We start from the raw sequence: 15028 nt of genomic DNA on the forward strand, positions 1-15028 counted from the left end.
TTACGCGAATTGTCTCTAAGAAAATAAGTATTTCTTAAATTCATGTTTAACATGGAAGCAGATAAAAAAATGTGAAAGAAATGGCCTGTTACGTGGATGTATGGCATGAAAATAATGCAGTTTTTATTAGAGTTTGTTTTTTTTTCCTACAGACGATGAAGGAGCTACTCCTGTAAAAAGAAGACGGGTCAGCAGTGATGAGGAGCACACTGTAGATAGCTGTATCAGTGATATAAAAACTGAACCCCAGGAGGCACTGACCCCAACAAGCACTTCAGATAACGAGACACGGGACTCTTCGATCATTGATCCAGGCACTGAACAAGATCCTCCTTCCCCTGAAAACAGTTCTGTCAAAGAGTACAGAATGGAAGTTCCATCTTCGTTTTCAGAAGACATAATGCTAGCAACGAGGTCACAACACACAGAAGAGCAGTCAGGAAATGGTAAATTTGAAGAATGCAAAGAATTTAAAGACCTGCAGACTTCCAAGGATTCCATTGTAGCTGAGGAGGACTCGGAGTTTCCTTCCACATCGATTTCAGCGGTTTTATCTGACCTTGCAGATTTGAGAAGCTGTGATGGTCAAGCCTTACCATCCCAGGACCCTGAAACTAGTTTATCAATCAGTTGTGGCCATTCCAGAGGACTTTTTAGTCATATGCAGCAGCATGACATTTTAGACATCCTGTGTAGGACCATTGAGTCTACGATTCATGTGGTCACAAGGATATCTGGAAAAGGAAACCAAGCTGCTTCTTGACATTAGATGGAGCATGTCTGCTTTTAAGTCTTTTTTTCCCCCCCCAAAAAAATGCTGTTTGTATAAGTTTTGCTTATTTCTGTTTTGTGCTTCAGTTTGTCCAGTGTTCTCTGCTTGAATGGCAAGATAGATTTATATGCTTAATTCTTGGTCAGGCAGAACTCCAGATTTTTATTTTATTTTATTTTTTTGCATCTACCGTACACTTTCTTAAAGGGCAATCAGATAATGGATATGTTTTATGTAATTAAGAGTTCACTGTAGTGGCTTTCATTTAATATGGCTGTCTGGGAGAACAGGGCCTCCTTGCCCTGTATGATGTAATTTAAACTTATGGCATTTTTACTGTGTATAATATGGTGTCCTCTGTGCCAGTTTTGTACCTTATAATAGAGGCAGATTGCCTCAGATCGCTGTGGTTCTTATTATCAAAATTAAGTTTACTTGTATACTAAACAACCACAAGAAATTTGATTCTGTAAAGAATCCTCTTTAGCTGTGGCCTGGCAGTATATATATGGTGCTTTATTTAACAGAATACCTGTGGAGGAAATAAAGCACACTTGATGTAAAATTAATTGTTTTATTTTTATTGACATGATCAATTGCTATTCTGTGCACTTCATTAAACTGATTGTGATGACTTTTCATTTGTTTATATATGTTGCTTCAGTCTTTGGATTTCTCATCAAAGACAACGTGAAAACTGAAACAGGTGCAGAAAGAAACGATGCTCAGTTGTATATAATTTATGTAAATCTTGGTCCTTTTTTGGTTTACTGTGCATGCATGTTCAGTCACACAGTTGAGAGGGACTGGTTGTTTTTTTACTATTTCTCCAGCACTTAATAACAAAGTGGTGGAAGAAACCTGTAGAACTTTTAATTTCTTCCCTTAATTTTAACCCTTGTTAGACCATTCTCCCCTTTTTTCCTATGCTGTCATCTTCCTTTGACTCTCCTCTACCTGTGCTGCCTCTGGGGCCCACTCCCTCTGGCCATGCTCCCACACTTTCTTGACACCTTCTCTGCCTCCTTAAATGCTGGGCTGACTATCATCTCTTCTTGTCACCTTTCCTCGTGTTATTTCTGAGCAATATCCATTTTGTAGTTACCTCTCAGATTGTCGATGATTTCGATTTTAACCTGATTAAACAATTTTCAGCTTCATTTTCCAGTATCTAAGCTCATTTGGGGTTTTAGTCTCTTTATGACATGTCTTTTTATTTTGAATTTCTTCATTCTGTCTACTATATAATGTAGTTTAGCATCATTTACTTGTCCATGATTCTATTGTGTGGTGCTTTTATGACTTCTCTTACTCGCTTTGAATTTATTCTTTCTTTTTTTAACCTTCTGTATTTTTTTTAACCTTCCATAGTCATTTCTGTCTTCAGTTTATGCTTTATATTCCCCTTTATTAGCACTTTTATTCCCGCATTTACAACCATTATATTAATGTTGGTGAGGTCTTAAGTTGGTCTCATCATTATTCAAACATTAATTACGTTTTTACTCTCTTTAGGAATAACCTTATTACCTTCTCTGATCAACTTCTCCATAGATTGCAACGTCAGAGAAATCCTCAACAGTTTCTAGTCAGAACTTCTACACAATGACATCAGAATTCATCTATCAAGTCTACCATGCCTCGGAATTTGTGGTTAAGAAGTTTGGGATCACACCTCAATTTAAGAGCTTCAAGAAATCAAATCATCCCTTTGGTGAGTAGTCTCTGTAATTAATTACTCTTATTAAAAATGCGCATCTGAGTTTTGTTAATGTTAGACTTCAGCTCTGGCTATGGCATTTTGTCGGGCTTTGGCTTCTCATACAGGATGAGATCATACCGTAATTGTCACTGAAGAGTGGGATTCTGTCTTGCGAGGGTTGTTTTTCCTGATACTTTGAACGCCCTTTTTGAACCAAATATAGACATTTCAGCAATCATTTCACATATGTGATACAAGTAATAGCATAGTTCTGCCCCTTCTGTGTGCAGCTCTGCAGTCGTCAGCTGGTCAATGACTAGGTCCTTTTAAGTTATTTTCAAGATGTTTTCCCCTACATATTTGTGTATGGGATTTGCAAATATTGTCAGTGGTAACTTTTGCATTTTATTATAATTTATTCTCCCAAAGACATAACTAGCCCTTTAGAATCCCACTGGAAGTCCATTTAGTTGATAATCATTTTTCATTAACAAAGCCTCTTGGAACTTTCAATTTCAGACTATGTTTCAGTGATGCTGTATTTTGGTTTTGGTAGCTCCTCAAGTAAATACCTTTAAACAATAAAACACACATCCTACATAAGTTATGTTATGCCACCAGTTCCCTTGTAACCCCTTCAAAAACCTAGATCATATTTGTTTGATGCTTTATTAAAAAATGTTGATTAGCTTTCATTAGATGATGATTCTATGATTCTAAACTGACTGAATACTAGCTTTTCTATTATTTTGCTCAAAAATTGTGTCAAGATTACCCTTATGTTTACCTTTCCTTTTGTCCTTTTAAACCGAGTCTTCCTTCAATTCTACTGGTAATTTTTTCCAGTTTTCTTTCAGTTTCCTAAAAAAGAACCCTTAGTTTTGTACATAGTATTCCCCTTCTTTTACTTTAAATCATTTTTCTAGTTTGTATTTCTTTGCCTTCAGTTTCCTAAAACAAAACTAAGTGGTACCTGCACTTGTCTTCTCTTCCATATCTGTTTTTCCCCTTTGAAGTTTGCACCCATTTCATTCATCTTCCTCTATGACCCTTATTTTACATGTTCTTTAAGTCATTATTTCTTGCATAGTATTCCCCTCCTTTTACTTTAAATCATTTTTCTAGTCTGTATTTCTTTGCCTTCAAGAACACCATTGTTTTCACTTGTCTTTAAAAAACCTCCAAGTGTCTTCCTCCCTCTCTTAAAAGCTTTTATTCTCTTCCATGGCTCATCCCAACTCTGACTTATTTGTTACATATTTCCTCCTAGAGGTCCCACCTCTCATTTAACCCCTGCAAAATTGAGCTTTTAAAATTGTTTCTCCTTTCATTGTCCTCACTGTACATAGTCTGTTACAGCTAGCGTCTGCCTCCTGGGCTCAAATTGTGAAGATCATTCTCTACACCTATTTTTGGCTGTCCTCTTTACAACTCTTCCCTTTCACATTTAAATTATTTTTCATTTTGGCTTTCTCAGAGATGAGGTTGGTTGTCCAGAAACTTACTATGTTATGGAAGTGTTATATCACAAACTATTTTTTTCTGTTTCTGCTTTGTCTCTTCACGCTGCTTGCTCTGCTTAGAATGCCTTCTGTGCTCCTGTGCCTTTTTTCAAACACACAAATTCCAATACGTTTAGTGATTGTTTTCCTCAAACTAACTCCACCTGTCTCCACTCCTCTTTTCACTTTTGTTATATTGGGAACTCTTAAACAAACATTCACTTATAAAACAAACTAAATTTATGCTACTAAACCATTTATCATTGTATTGTTACCAAATGATAAGTAATCCCTAACTTTGCTCCATCCAGCTCAAGGACTGAGGATAACAAATAATTTAACGTTCTTTGGTTCTAAGTAAACTGTTGGGGAGTCTGTGAGAACAGGGAGTTTTAACACTCCAGAAAAATTGTTTTGCCTCTCTAAGATGGTGATTGCCCCCTTCATACTAGGTGTGATTAAAAGTGCTAGAAAAGTGCCACCTAGTACAAGTAAAACATATCTCCAATTTTTGTAAATCCCAATATAACTGAATGCAGAACTTGAACTTTCAGGTCAGCAATACAACACTAACATCAGCTAAGTTCCAACACCTACAATGAAGATGGGCAGGGTGCAGGAATGCTGGTGAAGCAAAAACAAGAAGATGTCCTTTTTTTGCCTGTAAGGACAGTCAAACAGAACTCCTCCTGGCTGTGAAAGCAGAGGAACTCATTGCCCAGTTCTTCTGCTGGGCCAGCCTACAGGGATGAAGAGGTAGGTACTTCATGTCTTTAATTTAAGAAAACTTATACGTATTATCAAACTTACAGCTGTGCAGGCCTGAGGGAACAAGAAGGATGCTAACCACAGGTCGTCTTGAGTTCACTATACCTTGCATTAAAGAGGAACGCAGAGCTGGCTGGGGGTGTTCCTCCTCGCACAGTCTCAGCCCTCCCAGTGGCAGCAGTTTCCTGGGGTTTTTGGCTGTCCCACATCTGGAAGTGAGTGGTGCAACACCCAGGAACACAAGTCATTTCTTTTTTTTACACTGGTGTTTTGCAATTGGTCCAGTTGATAACTCCTGCTAGTGGAAGGAGATGAGAAAATTCAGGCCAGCAAATCATACAAGAAGTGGATACTTATGACCCTAAAATGGAAGCTTTTGCTAACTCTGTAGGGAAAAATGATATGAGGCATATTTCCAGAAAAGCACTGGGGCTGCAGTATATACTGTTTGAAGAGACTTGCTATTATTTTTTGTATTTTGGAGAACTAATACTTTGGATGTAAGTAACTACTCTCAGATTGTCACAAGAATTGTCACAAAATCTCTTAGCCTATACTTAATTTAGGGATCTCAATTTTATAGCTAGATGTTCTACTTTTACCTAAAAGTTGCCCCTTCATCAACGAATATACTCTAGCTGGAAATTACTTTTGTATTCAAAAGATAAAGCAAATTTTGTTGAATATTTATGAAAAAAAGGTACCTAAACTTTTAGAAATATTAGAAAAAATTAGAAAGAGAGAAGCCTAATCTACTAAAACATGGCATTTTTCAAGAGGTTGTTCTCCACCCTCTATATGGACACCTAAAACAAAAGCAATGCAACGTTTACTAAACAGTCTTTGTACATCTATCCTGTTGATGTTAGGTGTCTGCTCTTGTTAGTACAACAAACCTCACCTAAGTGCAAAGGGGATAACCGACTGCAAACTTTTAAGGGAAAACCTCTCCTGCTGAAAGAGCAGCACATCATTATCTTCTGCATGATTTAAGTTTGTATGATGAGGTTGTCATATGTTGGTGTCCTGTAAAATAAAATATATGGGACTTAACTCCTATACAAACTCATTTAGTTAGACATATCAGTTAATGGAGAAAATAAACCTGCATGTAAAACGATGCATTTTATTGAATCAACCATGTTTTCCAAAGGCAGCTTGCCCTTTCTTGGTAAACTTGTTTCAAATTGTATACTTAACTCATTTGAGAATTAAGTTATTCTTGCTAACCTCAGTGTGGCTATAATTAAGAGTAACAGTTCCTTACTTTCAATTTCCCAACTACTCACCTGTCAAATTTATCTAACAAACAGTTGTTTGCTACAAAATTGCAAACGACCATAAATTACTGAAGTGGAAGATTTACAGAATTTCAAGAGGAAAAAAATAATACTGTTTGTTTCTAACGAATTAAATTTCACACTGAGGTCAAGTAAGGCAGTACAGTGCATGCAGACTTAACAGCGGTAAGCATCGTACCAACCAGAATAACATGGCATTCTTAATAATCTTTCCCTAAAACTGTCTACAGAGTTAGAAACAAATTCTGTCTGCAGTTAAACCAATCTCAAAAAGGTATTTAAAGAGGCCGCAAACTATATTCTTCATATTTCTTGAAAGATCTAATTTATCATCTGTTTTATAATCCCTTTCAGTTCACCTCTGATGAGTATCCCATTTCCTAGAGAGACAATTTGCCACTTAATACACTGAATGTTAAAGAACTACAAATGCTTTCTACTGATTCGTGTAGCTTACCTACCTCCAATGGTAGTATTTTACTGCAGTTGAATCATAATTGACCTCTCGAGTTAAGCTGTAGGTAAGTGCAAATGAGATCAATTTCCCCAAGTAAATCTGTTTTATATACATAGTCTGACTTAGAGGCCACCTCATTCACTAAAAACCCATAAATAATGCTTAAATTATATACCATATTATAGAAGTGGGTCTTTATTCTTCCCACAAATAAATTATAAAAAACAAAAGTTAACAATGTATAAAAAGTAATGCCCTAACAAAACTATAGTGCTGTTATCATTCCATATTATCTTTGGATTGCTGCAGTAAAATACGTATTTCTTCAAAATACTGCTTCTTCCAACATTGTCTTGCACTATCTTCGTTAGAGACAGGAACGCCTTTGCACTCTAACTGCAGTTCTGTTTCAGCAGCCATATCGTTGAAATTCAAGGTAACCGTTGCATAATGTTCTGAAGGAAGAAAAGATAACATTTCAATGAAGTGTTTTTCAAAGGGTTAAATTAAATGTATGGTAGCGAATTTCATCTACTTTTGCCTACATCTGAGTGAAGCCTGTTTTCACAGATGATAACTTCTGTGGACATCAAGCTATTCTCTTAAAAACACAGACTAAGCAAGCTTCCAGTTAGCAAGGCTGTTAACTGTCATGTTGTTGGTTTTGTTTTTTTTTTCCATGCAAAGTGTAGTCTCTGTTAGGGGTCCTCAGAAAGACTCACCATCAGGCCAGTTTCTGCACCTCCACTTCAAGACAATTCTTTGGCTTGGGACCTGGATGAAAACAAGAAGATTCCTCTTGTTAGCATGTTTTCTGCTTTCGGGATAATTCACACTGCAACTACTGAATGCTAATTCTTCCCTGAAAAGTAAGGAAGGGAACATTATCTTACATAAGCAGAAACACCACTGCAACCAATATGGAAATTGCTTTTTGTCTGTCTGTTTGTAAATAAACTGTTTTCATTAAACTCTCAGCTTGCTATGTCCCATTATTTTCTTCTCTCTATGGAAAGGTCATGCTGATTAAATACTAATGTAAAATATCGTTTTTATTGCGGACCTTGAAATGGGGGCAAGTCATGCTTTCACTCCTGCACTTTACTCCCTGTCATCTGGATGGCTATAAGATACCAAGTCTAACCTCAGCCACTGTGTACATGGTTTTCAGAGGTTTCAAAAACAGAGCCAAGCTCTAATCACCACTTTTTATTTTGTATTTGCAAGAGCACTCAGTTGGAGACAGTGAAATATTTGCCTTGAACAGCAGAGAGATCATTTCTCCAGTTACATGAGGAATAGATACGGATTTGGGAGATAAGACTTAAACCTGCTTTCTAACGCCTCTTAATAAATAAATAAAATAAAAAAAGAAAGATGGTGCTCAGTTCCCTCCCCCAGTGCAGGTCATTAAAGTATAACTGATCCCTGTTCTTTTGCTGGGGAAGAAAAAAAAAAAATCACATAGTAGCAATTTCTGCCTTTGTTGTAGAGGAACTGAACAGGCATTAGAAAAGCTCATGTCAGAAACTTATGCTACTTTTTAACTCAAAGAAGAAACTGACCCATCGCCACCCCTATTTTTTAAGTGCAAAATAGAAGCTTTTGTTTGTTCTTACCAATTCTGTGTATTCACCACTGACGCAGCCATCAAACATCTGGAGTTTCCCTCCTTTCTCAGCTTCAATCACAGCAGGACACTTGGAAAACTTCTGTACCAACTAGGAAGAAAAGAATACAGCACAAGTCGGTCACCTACAACCATACACTGATAAATAACGCACCATATTATGAGACAAGGGAGGTTTGTATATAAATTATGTAAAGATGCAATTTCATTTTGTGAATTTGCCTTTTCTTCCTATTAAGTTAAGGATAAAAAAAGGTCTAAGCCACCCTAATAAGCTCTCATTAAACATGTAAAGCAGAATGAGCCTCCTGCCACCTTACAGAGCTTTCTGCTTGCTATCTCAAGAACTTGACAACTCGGTCAGCGAGCTAGCTTTTGTTCAGTGGTAGGACACCATTGAGCTGACACACTACCTCAGCAACTGTCAACTGCTTTTCCATTTTCTCCACTGAAATTCCTCAGTGGCTTAAAACGTGAATCTTTTCAGCAAAACTTAACAAATAATGACTATCAGAATTATAAATACTTTGTGACGTTACAAGAAGATGACAGCTCACTAATTTTTGGATGATTACCTCTCTCATTCCATTTAATGTACCTAGGGAAAATTATCTTGACACTACAAATGTTACACATTTTATCACTTACACAGCTATTCAGATGTAATGATAGCCTCCTTTCTTGTACAACTCTTAAGCTCGTGTACTGAAAGTACCACTTACTTCCTTAGTTGTGAAGATGCTATAAAGCTCATCTGCTGGAGAGTTGAATATTTCTCTCATAAGTATCTTCACGGTTGGAATTTTTACACCAACTGTATCTGAAGAATGTGGCAAAACAGAAGCCTGTAAAGCAAACAACAGTCACATGAATGACAGCAAAATCAGGCAATTCTAAGTTCTGAACGTTCAACCTTACACATGCTGTGTTGTAAATATACAATAACTAAACAATGTACTTCAATATTTTTGACAGCAGTATTAATCAACCATTACAGAACACCATTAAAGATACACACTGGTATCCCCACCCGGTAGACCCATGCCCGGGTTCTGTGACAGGGCATTTCGGTGTCACATGCCCTGATCACAGCAATAAGCAGGCAGCGCCATCCCAAAGGCTTCCATGTTTGCAGGTAACCACAGGGATATGCAATTGTTACCACAGCAAAATCTGCAGGGACTGCATTTATGACAGTATTAAACTTGTCCGACACTTCAAGCCAGCATACCTGCACAGTGTTCCCACTTAGTTTTCTCTCAGCAGCCACATCCTGACCAGTAGCTTTTGTCGGCAGAATCATTCCCAAGGTAAACTCTGTAATGAAGAAGAGCACTGTTCAGCACAACATTTGAGTCGTACAACCACCCTGACATTTTTCTATGTCATGAAGACTGCTGGCCAAAACTGCAGAATGGGTAAAACCATTGAGATGCACAAAATAGGACATTAAAGATGGGAGCACATAACAGGACATACAATTCCAATCCGGTTTCCCTACCTAACCCATATGTCTTTATTACCCATAGTCAAAAAGCAATTTCCATAAAAATACAGGCTTTTCAAAAATACCTGACCCCAAATTAGTAAGATTTGCCCGTTAAGGCATAAACCATCGCCATTAACTTCTCAACTATTTATTAGCAAATGGACAAAGAGGGTAGAGCCCTGTTCTGCTAGCCAACCAGTCAGGCTGCAGGTCTTGCAGTGATTTCTGTGGTCAGCACGTGTAACAAAAATATAGCCCGGATCACTACAGAAGCTTCTGGACACTGTCACATTTGACAGCAACAAAGATCTTGACTACAAGGACTAACCTACTAACATTTTTATCTCAGCTGGTGACAGTCAGAAAGAAAAAAAGGGAAAAACCCACAAAGGACTTGCCAGTATATCACCCATCTCTTCGAGAAAGAAGACTGCTTAAAAACATACGCAGCACACTGCCTTACATTACCTGTTTTAAGTGCTTTCAGGTAATCTCTGAGGGCCTCTCTGACTTTGGTGGTTCCTTCAGTTCTCATAAGGTCCTTCAGAACGTCGCCTTCCCCTTTCTTTTTGCTAACATTTATCTAGAAACAGAAAAATGATGACAAAATCTAAGACGCGTCTAAACATTAGCCTTTTAGGTTCTGGCAATAAAAGAGAGTATTTTGGCTTTGTTTACTATATTCAGGGGACAGCTGCAGTTTCAAGTTCATTATTTTCTCCATTTATCCTACCTTTGCTAAAAAAACATCCTTTTGGGTTTTCACTTAAATAAATTCAGTATCTCATTTCCAGGGCGGATTATTCAAGATCAAGTATGAACAGTTATCTAATACACAGTAAAAGCTGAGGAATCTGTAGAAGCCAGAGTGTCAACTACTATACAACAACCAACAAGGAGAGTCCTTAAGTTCTTAGGTTGTTTTTTCTTTAAGATTATAACAAGCAGAGTTCTTCTCAAATGTGTAGTTAGTATACAGTCACAAACAATAATTAGCAAAGAAAACCGTGCACATTCCTAGTAGGTAAATTTGAGAACAGAGATGAGTATAAGATTCCAAATATAAAAATGAAAACATGAAGAGCAAAATAAACTATCCAAGTGTAATTATCCCACTTAATCAGAGCATAAATCAAAATACGATGCCTAAACATTGATTAATGCTTTATTTAAGAATTCTGAACCTATATAGCCATATCAGTATTTCACACCTACCTCTGTATCATCTACCTCATTTTCTTCTGACAGGTTAGGAATTTCAACAGATCCCTTATGTTTCTCACCAGACTCTTTCACTGTACCTGTATTAACATAACGAATTCTTAAATGCATTATTAAAAACTATTTTCCCCATCACAAGAGCTTGGAAATTAGTTGTTCAAAACTGTTACTTGAAACAAGTTGCCTAGAATCAAATGTAAAGGAACTGAAGAGCAACAAAAAGTCTCAAATATGTCACAATACTTGCACAGTAAACTATTCTCAGAACTGTATTTCCTGCACAGAGGCAGTCAGTGGATATATGTACACTCACACAGGTACACCCTCTCATTAAGCTCATTTTACACTACCATTCTGCTCTCATCTTCAGTTGTCAGCTGTTCTAATACTCTCCACTTTCAAAGATGTGTCTGCCATCACAGAACATGAATCTAAAAAGGGGGCAGGGGAAAAAAACAACTTCCTCCTCCCCTAGGTTTCTCTGCCCATTAATTAGAAGCTCCCTGGAATGCCAGCTATTCCTCCTCGAATGCCTCGGAAGCTCCTACCATACAGACACATTACCATCAAACACATGTACGTATGACAGACAGGTGGATGACTGAAACATACAGAATAGGAAACTTCACTTGCCAACATTTGAGAACAATCCTTCTGCTCTTCGCAGTTGTACTGAGAACTGCCAGTAATAACTGTACTCGTCAGACAGGCTGTGCAGCACCAGAGAACATGCTCTGCTCCTGTGTCTTTTTGGGCAAAGGCCCACGGTCACTTACCTCCTGGGCTATAAAGCTCTACGAGCTCGATACACGTGTTCTGGAGCATGAACCCTACCCTTGCTTTAGACCCTTCCTTGCTTTAGACCTTTCTGTGGAAGGATTCAATGTAAGGTCTGCCACGTTTAGTTTTCATTCCAGTGAAGACCCCCTTGCCTTACAAAAGCATGTAGTTAATTAAATTTGTTCACCATTTAGATCATGTTAAAATCTCTTAAGAGAGCAATAGCAGAAGTATGCACTTCTGCCCCAAATCCAGTTATCTTCATACTGTTCTATCCGCAAGACTAAAATACAAACAACCCAGTGTTAAGCGTGACTGCAAAAGGGGAGTTATCATCAAGGCCAGCATCGTATTTATTTGGATTCTCTCACCTTCAAAGGAGCTAGCCAAATACCAACTCCCCTTCATTACCTATGCCCCGAAACAATCGCCTACCTACGGGGCGGCACTAACCGCTGATACAGCCTCGTGGCTGAAGGTCAAGGTCACAGTGAAGTACACGCAGAAAACGCTCAGACATTTCTACGCCAGAAGAAGAGTGAATGATGGTTAGTAATGCAAAGTGGAGTATGGTGCGAAGATCCCATCCTTGTCAGAACAATTCAATGAAGCACAGCATGGGACACAGTCAATTAGTCCAGAAGGACAGCCACATCCACACAGCAAAAGGTAAGCTACAAGACCTCCCTCGGGCTTCTCAGTGTCTCCCAGGAGAACCTGTTAGCTCCAAGTAGGAAGCCACGTGAGCTACTTAATTAAACTGTTACTACGCTCCAGAACCCAACACACCTCCCATGCAGCCTCCTCAGTTTCCTCTCTACTGTTTCCTTCCAGTTCCAGGATTAGCACTGGCAAAACTACAGAGCACTGTTTTTGCACACGTTAAAGCAAATCTTACGTTCAGGTACGCTCCCCCACGATATGTGCAAGCATGCAGGAAGAAATTTTTAGGAGCAAAACACAAACTTGACTTCTATCCATTCTGCTAATTTTATTACCAATGTTAAGAACTCTTAAAATACAGATTCCCTGGTAACACAGGCCAGGATGACAAATTTAGTTTTATATAAAAACAGTAAACAGACTTTCTCTCCTTCCAAAAAAACTGCTTGTCCAAGGGATTGATGCAGGTGTTATCTGTGCTGGACAGTAGAGTCCAATCAGTTAACAAAGTTGGTTGTTCAGCATTATGTAGGTACAGCTGTGGTACAGCTTCACATTTTTACTATCACTGTAATGTAAGCAAAATTATGACCTTTTATGAAAATAAAATAGAAATACTCCAGTAGCAGAGCTAAGAATAAATGATTTTTTGTTGTCGTTTTCTAACAATCCACTATTTTAGAAAATTAACGGTAAAAGCATGTTTCTTGGAAAGACCTACTTATAAAACCACTGTTGCAATACGTGTTTAAAAGGACATACACCACAGTCCTCATAAAGCTTCCATCACCACGTAGAATGATCCATTAAAATCCTCATTACATCCTCAAAAAGTGAAAGAGAGAGCAGCCATTTTGCTCAATTACAGTGCCATTAAGTACTGTTAGTTCCTCACTTTCTTGGTGCTCTGTAATCCTAATTGCTAAGTGGAATATTTTTCTTCCCAAATTGGACTTTCCTAAATGGCTACAAATTTCAGGATTTATATCTTTTTTGTCCTTAGGTATCGACATTTTAATTACAGCTTGAATTCCTAGTTATCCGGGAAGACATGCAGAAGGAAATAATTACAAAAACTATTGTTTTCGCAGTTCAGTCTCAACTCTCATTTCTAATTAAGAGCTCTCAGAAAACACACAATGTGGTGGCTAGCACATAAAAATCAAACAACCCCAGCTGTTTCAGAATTTCACCGTGTAGTAGCAAACTCTTTTAAAACTAACCTCACACATTACCTAACACAATACTAGCTGTCTGTAGTTAACACTGAAGGGCACAAAGATCTAATACAGAAGAGAAAAATAATTTATGAAGAATTTGTATAGAAATGTAAACAACAAAACACTGTATATCTGCCTATTTCTAAGCTTTAGACAGTGAAATAAAACAAACAAAAACAGGACCAAAACTATTTAAAACTTTGATAATTTTTGCTTATTTAAAAACTGATTATAAGTATTTAAATTGCACTGATATAAAGCGTACCTCCCTTTTTTTCTGTTTGCCTTCCTTTCTGTTAGATTTAGACCACACGTGTAACTACTTTCTTGGTTTATAACGCATTTATAATATAGTTAACTATCAAGGTGAACCCGAACTAAACATAAGTACTTCTTTAAGCCTCCTAGTCTCAATTCCAAATCTGTTCAGATACGAGCACTAGTCTCATCATCAAATCAAACGCTGAAGTCACAGTCAGCCAAACCAAAGCGAAACAAACAAACAAAAAAAACCCATAAACAACCCGCAGTCACCAAGAACTGTGCTGGACAGGGCACCACAAAAAGGAGAAGTGTGAAACACCGCCCGCTGGAGCAGCCAGCAGAATCACCGGCGGCTACAGCCCTGTTTTGGGGCACAGGAATAAAGAGGGAACATTAAACATGGCCCTTGGCATTCCTGCCTCCTACAGAAAGAGCGAGGCCTGGGGGACAGCCCGTTATCCCCCCAGAACCACCGTTTCCAGTTTCCTTACTCCCACCGTTTATGTTTTTCCTCACACAACCGTTATATCCTCAACGCAAACGGCGCTGGGCTTGGGAACGTGCCCCTCTGCTCGGTTAGCCCGCCCGCCGAGCCCCCCGCCGCCCCCGCACCTCTCCAGGCGAGCCGCAGGTTCCACTCGTAGAAGAAGATGAGCTTCCCCTTCCGGCTGCTGCAGGACGCCTCGCCCTCGGCCTGCTTCAGCTCGCTGATCTCGCAGCGCCCGGCCTCGCCCTCCACCGCCAGCCCCACCAGCACCTCCTTCAGCTTGCTCTTGGACCAGCCGGTCGCGTCCCGCTCCGTCCTGCGGCGGAAAAGCGGCGCCCGTCAGCGGCGGGGCGCCCACCCCGGCCCCTCACGGCCCCCCGCCTCAGGGGGCCCCGCGCGAGCCCCGCCAACGGCCGCCCCTCACCAGTGCCAGTTGTTGACGTTGGTGGCGTCCGCGCGCTCCTCCACGATCCACCGCGGGTCCCCCTGTCCCCACTTGGCCATGGCGCTGCCCCCAGCCCTCCGCACCCGGCCCTCGGCACCCGGCCCGCCCGCGCCGGCGGCCAGAAGGTGCCAGAAGCTGCCCCTCCCCCGAGGCGGCGCTGAGGCGGCTCCGCGCGGCTCCCGGCCCTTCAGGAGGGGCAGCCGCCGGGCCCGGGCCGCCGCGGGTGTGCAGAGCACGGCCGTGTAACAAGAAAACGGCACAAACAGCACGAAACAGCCCTCCACGCCCCTTTTGGAAAGGCGAAAGAACAGAAAAGGGGATGAAGGC

General features: G+C 39.6%; 2 protein-coding genes across 17 annotated transcripts in view; one reads left to right on the plus strand and one right to left on the minus strand.

Annotated features, from left to right (window-relative positions):
• USP34 (ubiquitin specific peptidase 34) overlaps positions 1–1411 on the plus strand; it is a 129535-nt gene extending 128124 nt beyond the window's left edge. For all 10 annotated transcript variants that reach the window (XM_066995343.1, XM_066995342.1, XM_066995340.1 and 7 more), the window contains one exon: positions 153–1411. In XM_066995343.1, the coding sequence (XP_066851444.1) occupies positions 153–763 (611 nt within the window). In that variant the 3' untranslated portion in view covers positions 764–1411. The remainder of the gene's footprint in view (positions 1–152) is intronic.
• Positions 806–14943, minus strand: LOC106036642 (activator of 90 kDa heat shock protein ATPase homolog 2). 7 transcript variants are annotated; one of them, XR_010830826.1, is made up of 11 exons: positions 14681–14943; positions 14382–14572; positions 10837–10922; positions 10090–10204; positions 9364–9449; positions 8855–8977; positions 8122–8223; positions 7225–7276; positions 6507–6957; positions 5646–5770; positions 806–5039 (listed from the first exon to the last, which is right to left on the minus strand). XR_010830826.1 is itself a non-coding variant. In XM_066995383.1 (9 exons), the coding sequence occupies exons 1-9, from the start codon at positions 14758–14760 to the stop codon at positions 6782–6784; spliced, it is 1011 nt and encodes a 336-aa protein (XP_066851484.1). In that variant the 5' UTR covers positions 14761–14943; the 3' UTR covers positions 806–6781. The 7 variants fall into 7 exon arrangements, 1 of the variants encoding a protein (XP_066851484.1); XR_010830827.1 differs by having other exon boundaries at positions 806–5042; XR_010830825.1 differs by having other exon boundaries at positions 806–5770.
• Positions 14944–15028: the final 85 nt, after the last annotated feature.

This window comes from Anser cygnoides, chromosome 3 (genome assembly GCF_040182565.1).
Source record: "Anser cygnoides isolate HZ-2024a breed goose chromosome 3, Taihu_goose_T2T_genome, whole genome shotgun sequence".
NCBI classification, from domain to species: domain Eukaryota; kingdom Metazoa; phylum Chordata; class Aves; order Anseriformes; family Anatidae; genus Anser; species Anser cygnoides.

Excerpts from the sequence above, each read along its gene's own strand:
- LOC106036642 (XM_066995383.1), bottom strand. The coding sequence starts at position 14,760 with ATGGCCAAGTGGGGACAGGGGGACCCGCGGTGGATCGTGGAGGAGCGC. Across the intron at positions 10,205-10,836 it reads ATGAGGTAGATGATACAGAG|ATAAATGTTAGCAAAAAGAA; the intron begins GTAGGTGTGAAA and ends TTCTGTTTCTAG. Across the intron at positions 8,224-8,854 it reads GCATCTTCACAACTAAGGAA|TTGGTACAGAAGTTTTCCAA; the intron begins GTAAGTGGTACT and ends TTTTCTTCCTAG.